The sequence below is a fragment of the Cryptomeria japonica genome, chromosome 2 (genome assembly GCF_030272615.1).
Source record: "Cryptomeria japonica chromosome 2, Sugi_1.0, whole genome shotgun sequence".
In the NCBI taxonomy this organism is placed as follows: domain Eukaryota; kingdom Viridiplantae; phylum Streptophyta; class Pinopsida; order Cupressales; family Cupressaceae; genus Cryptomeria; species Cryptomeria japonica.
Genome location: NC_081406.1, coordinates 173870824 through 173881150, shown reverse-complemented (window position 1 = coordinate 173881150; position 10327 = coordinate 173870824). Strand labels below are relative to the sequence as shown.

The following is a 10327-nucleotide window of genomic DNA, read 5'->3' as shown; positions in this document are numbered from 1 at the left end:
AATTGCCCATTTACCACTGCGCATCAGATTAATCTGAACCATTAAAAAGCAAACCCATGACCCAAACCAACTCCCTTACTTGTATAAATTTAAAATTTCATACATTGCAAAGGAATGATCCAGCCTGTAAATCACAGATTTGACCTATACATCGTGTGGTCCCCCTAACATCAGTTTCTCTTATTAGCCGACGAAAGGTTTGGTTTGGTTTGCTATTTAAATGATGAAATCCACCAAAATTCGGAGTAATATATATTTCTCGCGTGAAGCTTATAGTTTAAAAGATTCATTTTCTATTGAAATCAATTAAGAGAAAGCGTAAGTGCATTCATCGTAATTGGTCTTCCGGAAGCATAGAATGGTCATCTCTTTGAAAGTCACGCTCAGAACTGGCTGTGTTCACATCACAGAGAAGATAATAAAATTGGGGCCACAAAGCTACGCAAACAAAACAATAAAAAATACGATAAAGCCTCCTCATTATGCGGACGTGACGCTCTTACAAAATTGTTAACTAATTCTACGTGATTATCAAAATTCATGTACGCAGTTTCTACGAAAGATTCCAAAATGCTTCCTTTGTTTCTATATATTCATCACCCAAACACCAAAATACTTGCACTCCGAACTTTTGGGATTTCATTATATACGGATCCCAAATTTTCTGCAGCATAGTAAAACGCCTGGCCGATTTCTGTGCACAAAACCCATTTCTAAGATATCAAAATGAAGGTATGTCTAGATAGCTATTTATATATAACTCTGTTCATGGATTCATGTCCAAGTTTGAACTAATGCATACGTTGTCTTCAAAATTTACAGACAATGGTGTTAAAATTGACGATCGAGACCGAGAAAAGCAAGAGAAAGGCCCTCAAAGTGATTGCAGCGGTGAAAGGTATGCTGATTTTTCTCTCCTTAAACCCTAAGTTTAGATGTTTTTCTGCTGCATAATCTGATGAAAGTATATTTGTATTGCAGGGGTGGATTCTGTGGCTGTTGACATGGAGAAACAAAAGATGACTGTAATTGGGGAAGCAGACCCTGTGAATGTTACATCAAGGCTCAGGAAATCAGGTTTTTGCCTTGCAGAATTACTGAGTGTAGAACCCACCAAGGAGAAGAAAATTAAGGTGGAGAATGCAGAGATCCCAACCGTTTTGTGTGTCCAAAGGCCTTATTATTGTGATTACGGTTGCGTCAATGATAATCCCAACGGCTGCACCTTATGCTGAATTCTCGTGTACTTTGTGTCTCAATTATACCAACTTTCAGTTCTTATGGCATATGTTTCTGAAATGTCTTTGATTCCCATTGAGATGGAAGTTTTATACGGGTCAACTCTTAAAGTCTTTAGGAGATTTCATTAACCACTTCAGCAGAAGTTTCTTCCAAATCCTTTTAGATGGGTTTTCAGAAAGGCAAATTAGCATTCCCTGTGCTTAATCTTTGACCAATCCGATAAGGTGAATGCACGGAAGTATTATATGTGGGAGTACTAAACTCTTAAATGTCTTTGGTAATATGTTTAACAAAACCTTAAAAACTCAGTTGATGCCCCAAAATAACAATACTATTGGAGTACACGGTTTAACATGGAAATTACAACCCTAGCCATCTAATTCGAAAGAAGTTTACCCTGGAGTGCATATAAATGAAACTAAAAACGCCATAGGTTATTCGAAGGTTGAATAGATGCTAGTTATCAAATCAACGAGATCTCAAAAGTAAGAGATAAAATAGATCAATGTTAGAAGAATAAATCAACAATAAATTAGGTAAATCTTTAAAATTCCTACTTTCTAATGTTGTTATGGAGACATCTCTACATTTAATCATATTTATTTTCTTTTTATATGATATAATTATTAAACAATATTTTATTAATGGGTTTTATTGACCAACATAATTAGGGTGGGAAATTTCAAGCCTTATGAGTTATATTGAAGTCAGCATACCATACATAAGTAGTTTTCTAATATGATATTTGGGTGTTTATAAACAATTTCATTACCTTCAAGCTTATAATTTTAGTTTCTATCTTGAAGACACATCTCGTTCACACTACCCACGTCAACCTAACCTTAAGTTTACCTTTAAAGTAGGCATAGTTAGGAAGACTTATTTGGTGTAGGAATAACTACAATAAATTATATAGTTTAAGGATCCATCCTAATAATTGTATCAAAATGAATTTTAATATACAATTTCTTGATTAAATTGAATGTGTCAAGTTTCAAATAAGATTAGTCTAAGTTAGCTCAATGCACATTTTTTCCAAAATAATGCCACTTGATTCAAGACTATGCTAATATAAGAATTATATTTTCCTAGTCTTCCTTGATAATTGCTCCATATAATCACCTTGCTCATCTCCTCACTCAATATTTCATTCTCTATAATGTCTCATCTTCTCACCCCATGCATCTAATAGTTCATCCCTTCCTAATCTTCCAATGACATCCTATCTCATATATGAACACCTTGATTATTCTCCATAAAAGAAGCATGTGAACATGGTGGACAAATGGAGATTGGTTTGGGAGATGAAAGAACCATTTTGTTATTTTTCTCCTCCTAATATTAATTATCCATCTCAAGACCATTCTCCTTATCCTTCCCATACTCCTCTAGGTTATCATAAAAAATCCAATTTCATTCCTCAAAACATTTGATTAAGATCTAAAACACCTTCTAATGCCTCAAAATATTGATTGAACAATAGAAAATTGTTTTCACAAAAAGTTATAGTGTACCACCCCATGAAGATTATACTATTATCCCTTCCACATCTTGAATTATAGTTAGTTTATTGGGACATAAGAGGATTCATGTTTTGTTATTTAAATTTTAAAGTAAAAAAGACAAGTGTGAAATTGAAATATGATGTTTTACTTTTTTCAATATATTTAAATTATCCATAATAGAGTTTAGACATCTATATATCATGAATGGAGATAAGTTATATTTTGTCATAGACCTCATTTGGATGGAAAAAGAGGTAGAATGGATATTTTATCTGGCATTTCAAAGTATGTCATTGATAAGGGAGGGTCATCTACATTTTTGTGTTCGTGTCCTTGGTATTATCAATGCATGGAGCATTGGTAAAAGAGTGGATTGCACTTTCAAATTAGATATATAAATACCTACCTAACATGAAATGGATTATTCATGGATATTTAAATATAGTGGAACATACACAAATATTATAGCTAGATTAATCATTTTAAACTAAGAAATGAATATTACAATGGTTGTTTATTAAAATCACTTGGTGTGATTGATCCCATCCATGAAAAATATACCATTCATAATAATAATTGATTTACATGGTATAATACCAAAATTAGAGGTGATGATAAATTAAGTAGGTCGAACAAGTTGTATGTATCTCCCAACCTATCATTAGTTCATCAATCTTATAGAAAATGGGTTCCAATGCACTACTCTATTATGCATTTATATCATTTCTCTATCTCTCACAACATAGTCATGTATTTCAAGCATATAGTACCTACCCACTCCCGTTCAAACTCAGTACTTCTCACTTAAATAATCTTACTTGTATGTCAACCATTATAAGTATCTATAATTATATACCCAAACCCTAAGAAGGGGATTCATGGATTGAGTGGTGGTGTGCAACTATTTCTCAATGCACTAATTTCCTATGCTCATTTGAAAAAACAATGTACTGACAAAAACTTAATATGGATTTGAGTAAAAACTTCTATAGCTACTACCAACATACAACTACACAAATATTATACTTATAAAGGAGAAAAGGGGGGAAAGGGAGTGATATTACAATGCATCAAAGAGGGAGACAAGGAATCCATCTCTTTTAAATTATTTAAATTGCAAACATAGAAAAGAGAAATTAGTGTTTGTAATGGATGAATCTAATTTAAAACATGCAAACTCTTTTGATGTATGCAAGTTTTCTATTAAAGGAAAAACATGTTTTGAGGGGGACCCGAAACCCTGTACAATAGGTTTTGAAGGGACCCAAAACCCTCTAATTTTATGGGAATTGAAACCCACACAAAGAATGCTACAATAGAATATTACACGGGCAACCAACAACCAACCCACAACCATACAACACAAGCTGAGAATGAAAGAATTGATTGTAAAAATAGAAGGTCGATGCCAACAAACTAAACTACTCAAACATGAGTAAATAGTGATTCCAAGAACCCTTTACATTAACCATGAGTTTTAACAAGGCTTACATAACCTCCAAATAGGAACCCTTAACCTTATCAATGGGTTTTAGAAAGGCTTCCATAACCTTAACATCAAGAAGAGGAACAAAGGGTTTTGACAGGATCCCCAAACCTTCTCATTAGGTTTTAAAATGGCACCCAAAACCAACCTACAACAAATATCAAAGGCCTTGAACCAACAAGTCCAAACCTCTTTTGCAAAGCTCCCCTCCACCTTAATAGAAGAGGATCCCACCTTCATAACATTAATAGAAGAAGAGCCAAGCATGAACCATTCGTACATCCCAGCAACCAAAGACAAGACAAGCCCCCATAAAATAGCTTCCAACCTCTCCCATATGGCAAGTCACCACCTCCATAGGGGCCACCACCACCTCAAAAGGAAACACAAAAGAGGATGAAAAGAGTAGAGAGAGCCAAAACTAATCCTTAGCCACAAAAGCAGAAGACTCCACCTCCACAAGAGCCACACGGAGATGACCCAAAATACTAGCAAAACAAGCCCACTTGAAAATAAATAAAAGCATAGAAAAAATAGGCTCCAACCAGGCCAAACACAACCTCAAAACAAGAAACCTCCCTTAACCAAAAACTAAGAAAACAAAAAACGAAAGTGTTCCCTTGAAAATAAGTAGCAACACACTAACAAAATAGGGTCTAGAGAAGAATAAAAGACCAGCAACACCCCCTCCCCTCCAACAAAAAAAAAAAAAAAAAAGACAAAAGGCCAAAACCCAAAAAGGGGAGAGGAGGCCTCTCAAGAACACCATGTAGACCCAAAGACCCTAAGGATCACCAAAACACCCACACGAGAAAAAAACACATAACATAAATAAAACCAGCTCCAACACCAAGCAAGGCCACCATTGAGGCAGAAGAATCCCAACAAAGTGAGAGAAAGGGGAAGGAGACAAGGACACCAAAGCACAACAACTTTAAAATAATTAACCCAACCACTTCCAATAGCACAACAACTTAAAAAAAAATTAACAAAGTAGAAAAGCCCACAACTAGCAATAGGCAAAAGCTCAAAAAAGAAAAACATGTAGAAATCCCAATGACAGAAACCCTAAAGGCCCACCAAGCATTGAAAGAAAGGACCCAACACGAAAAGAAACCGAAGAGGGGGCAACCAAAGAGAAAAACAACAAACAACCAAATTCCCAATAAAGAGGCCTACCATAGCAAAAACCCCAAGCAGAGAAGAGTAAAAGCCACATACATGATCCCAAAAATGGCACCAAGCAGAAGAAACAACCAAAGAACAAAGTAGGGGATCGGAAACCACCAAGGACCAACAGAGAGACCCAAAAATAAAACTAGCAGGATCAAACATGAAAGGAAAACAATAACCCTGGAACAAATCTCCAACCTTTCCCATAGGAAAAGCCATCACACATCTGAAGAAAATGGACATAGCCCCAACTAAAAGCGAAAGAAGAGACTACACAATGTCTTCGCACCACCAGGATCGAACACAAAGCCACCCAGGCAGCCACCAGCCCCCAATCATCTACATCATCATCCTTGAGTCCTGCAACAAGATCCACGCCAGAAACCCTAGCGCTTGAATGCCTGTAGCTCCCACTCCTACACTACTCCATCTCTAAAAAAATTCATGTTATTGATTATATTTAATGGGTATATGTATAGAGTTATGAGAAAATTTTCAAAGAAGATAATCGATAGAAGAATATTCAACAAAATTTAAAGATATTCTTAAGTAATATATTTTAAAATGAATTTTATCTTGTTTAATAAATTCAAGGATAAAATACACTCTCCAGACGAGTAGGAACATGATTTTTTTAATGACATCTTATAAAATTTTGGTTGTTGATGGGATTGTAGTCAGTTTTTACCAAGATATGTTACAACATATCAAAGTTAATTTTTATCTTCTATACTAAGAAGAATTTGAGAAAGGATTATTAGCAAAAAATACAAATATAGTTTTGATTAATCTTCTACCTAAAGGTTAAAAATATAACCTAATTTTTAGTTGGTTCTCTATCACATTAATGAATACTTCCTATAAAATAATTTTAAAGACTTTTACTACTAGGATCAAACGTATGGTGCAGAGTATATGGTGATAGATATATTATTGATAACCTAATTTTGGCATGGAAAACTTGTGCATGGGCTCAACAAATGGGTTAAAATACTAATCAAACTTGACTTTGATAGTGTATATAAAATAACATAATGTAAGTTTATTGTTAATATGCTACAATGGTTGGTTTTTTTACCAAAATATTGAGAACATATCCAATTGTTACTTCATTATAGGTTCTACTTAACAAATAGATTTAGAAAGAAGATGAATTAAATATCGATAGATACTCAAGAATAAACATTTTAACTTGGGTACTAAGTTTCTTTCTTTGGTGAAACAACTCTAATATTCTAATAGAATACTTTCCACTACTCATGTATAGTACTCATCATATTGATGAATTTTAGGAAAGGTTGTGAGGATTTAATTAAAAGTATTAAAAAAAATTATTGTGCTACATGGGATGGTAATGATAGTTTTCAATTTGCATATTTATATATTTACATTAAAACAAGATGCAAAAGTCAGCCCAAAATTATATATTGGAATATAAAATGATGATGATTTTTAACTACTATTCATAGATAATTAGAGTTGATAAAGGTAAAGAAGCATGGAAAATTTTAAGATGGCACAAAATTAGTCTAATTTATCTAAAAAGAAAATAGTAGCTTGTGAAATGGTTGGAATAGATCCTTCCTTCCCTATTCTTCGAAATTAAAAAAAAATTACATCTAGATTACAATCAAATGGGAAGGCATGTCAATACATTAACCATTTGTTAGAATGGAGAAAATCCTCCTTATAAAATGGGTTTAGTTTTTCTTCTTCATTTATTTGGTGGTACAAAGACATTCAATATTACGTTAAACCTCTTGTCATAATATTTTCCAAGTTTCTTATTTTTTTAAAGATGTGTTTGTAATTGTGTTGATATTTAAGATTTTGTTTTGTTGAAATGGTTATCCTAGCAGATATCTAAAAGTTACTTTCAATTGAGTAATAATTTTGAATAGTTTTATGCTTTTGTAGAATCCTTGGTGCCATTAAAGCTACATATTAAAATGTATACCTCTATTTAATGAAACTTCTTCGAAGACTACCTATGACTATCATCTTATCCCTTCGTGTTTTTCAATTTAAAAAAGATTTATCTACATCTTCCCTTCTTTCCTCTAAATCTATTATTGAATTTAAAATAAAAATGAACATTCAATGAATTTATTTTGTTTAAGTTTTGTGCTCAAATTTTAGAGATTTAAAGTTGACATTGATGCTTTAGATCACAACTTGAAAAATAGCACGTTACAAATTCCCTACAAGAGCTAGGTTGAAATGTATTATGATTTACCCAATTAATGTCCTTTTTCTCAATTTTGTGAAAATTGAATCACACTTTTTGGGGATTCTCATTTGTTAAAAAGTAATGGTAGGTGGTTTCTAGTGACTTTCCTATCATATTTGAATGTGAATTAACCTAGAAAAAGGCCTTATTAAGTTTGGTCATCATATTAATGTGATAGTCGATGTTGTTATACATGTTAGTTTATTGCATTTATGTGAACTAGGTGTATAAAATAATTTCTCATCAAAATTATAATCAAGGAATGATAGTTTTAAAGATTTACTTTAGTGATATGATTATTTAAATTGCCTCTGTTTTCATAGTTACAAGGGAAGCCAAAGAAGAATATGAAGATTGATCACCGAATTCCACAAGTCAAATAAAAAATGACATAATGTGTAAGTAACCTAGGTAAAATTAGCTCTATTCAATTTGAAAGGCGTTTCTATCAGATAGGATGTATTGGTTTTCTTTTTAATGCATTTACATTCCTCATTCTCTTTTGTGATGAGTATATGGATAAAAGGATAGATTTTGGTGGAATGATTTGCATATATAGGGACCTTTTACAATAGTTTATCGCCACCTTTTTTAGACAATGATTTTTGTGTCTCCTATCTCTCTATATCTTGATGATGGATCTTCGAGTGTGATCCGAAAATTTGATTCAAAAACTAGCACGCAATCTAGTCTAGAAGCTTAAGACCCATCAAATTTAAGGATTGTGAAAATCAATATCATTAAATGATTTGTGTATAGTCAAGATTTTAGACCATTGAAATTTTCTTATATATTGTTTATATGTATACATAAACATACATATACGCATACATACATACATGCATACATGTCTATATATACACAAACACACACACACACACATACATACATACATACATATATATGTACATACATACATATCAAGTCAAATGATGGTAGAAGATTCAAGTTTTATTTACTACTATCTTTCTTTCCACCTCAAAATACTATCTTTTTGTGTTACGCTGCAAGATTAATGGCTTAGTTTGAATTTAACTAATTGACATTAATAATAGTGAACTTCAAAAGTATCACTTAATTTAATTGAGGAGATTTGTATACTTTGACATTGCACAAGGAATTCTTTGTTGATTTTCCTTATTTCTTGTCAATAACCAACAACATGCTATATATCGTTCTCACCATTGTAGCTATGAAGAAACATCTTTTGTGATGTAACTTCCAAATCTAATTATTGGTGAACGATTACGTAATTAAATATATTTTATTGACACTTTTGATTATTATCTTATAACTGATCACAAAATCTTTTATTCTTATTTCATTTTTCCGAATCTATTTATAATTAAAATACAACATATGCACTAAAACGACTATCCAGCCCCATCCATATCCCTCATACACCATAACTTCACTCTTTATAATACATCAATAAATCAGAGAATCTGAGTAGCTGTTACCCATATGCACCATAATATATTAGTCAACATAATCCATCATTGAAACCCATGTCCAATGCTGCATTTCCCCTGGAGAATAGAATCGTCTCGTTCAACTTCAAAGCTTCATTGAAATTCCACTTGTTACAATCTTCTTTAGACCAAAAAATGACTCAGGTTTCCTAATCACAGCTTTAATAAAAGTACCCAAATTTCAAGGATTACGTCAATGATTATTTATAGTTTAAAAGATTCGTTTTCTATTTAAGTCAATTTAAAGAAAACGTATTGGTCTTCCGGAAGCATAGAATGGTCACCCCTTTTTAAGCCATGCTGGCAAAGTTGTGTTCACATTACAGAGAAGATGGTAAGATGGTCAAACAAAACAATAAAATATACAAATACAGCATCTTCATTATGCGAAGTGACGCTGTTAAAAAGTTGTTGACTAATTCCGCCTGATTATAATAACTCATGTACAGAGTTTCGACGAAGGATTCAAAAATGCCTCCTTTCTTCCTGTATCTTCGTCACACAAACACCAAAATCCTCGTACTCCGAACTTTTGGGATTTTATTGTACGGATACCAAATTTTCTGCTCCATATAAAACGCCTCGCTGATTTCTGTGCACATAAACCCATTTCTAAGATACCAAAATGAACGTAAGTCTAGATAGCTATTTATATATCACTTCCTGTTCTTGGATTCATGTCGATGTTTGAGCTAATATAATGTTTGTCCTCCAGATTTGCAGAAAATGGTGTTAAAATTGACGATCGAGAACGAGAAAAGAAAAAGAAAGGCCCTCAAAGTGATTGCAGAGGTGGAAGGTATGCTGCTCTTTCTGGCCTTTAATTTGATGAATGGAAATCTGTATTGCAGGGGTAGATTCTGTGGCTGTGGACATGGAGGAAAAAAAAGATGACTATAATTGGGGAAGCAGACCCTGTGAATGTTACATGAAAGCTCAGGAAATCAGGTTTTGGCTTTGCAGAATTACTGAGTGTAGAACCTACCAAGGAGGAGAAAATTAACGTGGAGAAAGGAGAGATCCCAACCGTTTTGTATGTCCAAAGGCCTTATTATTATGATTACACTTATGTCGAGAGGCCTTATTATGGTTACGTCAATGATAATCCCAATGCCTGCAACATTTGCTGACCTCTCATCTACTTTGTGTCTGAATTATACCAACTTTCAGTTTCTTATGTTACATGTTTCTGAAATGTTTTGATTCCCACTGGTATAGA

General features: G+C 33.1%; 1 protein-coding gene across 1 annotated transcript; it reads left to right on the top strand.

Moving 5' to 3' along the window:
- Positions 1 to 726: 726 nt before the first annotated feature.
- Positions 727 to 10111, top strand: LOC131859591 (uncharacterized). Its single transcript, XM_059213531.1, has 5 exons — positions 727 to 732; positions 823 to 898; positions 982 to 1077; positions 9824 to 9907; positions 9960 to 10111. The coding sequence occupies exons 1-5, from the start codon at positions 727 to 729 to the stop codon at positions 10109 to 10111; spliced, it is 414 nt and encodes a 137-aa protein (XP_059069514.1).
- The last annotated feature ends 216 nt before the right edge of the window (positions 10112 to 10327 follow it).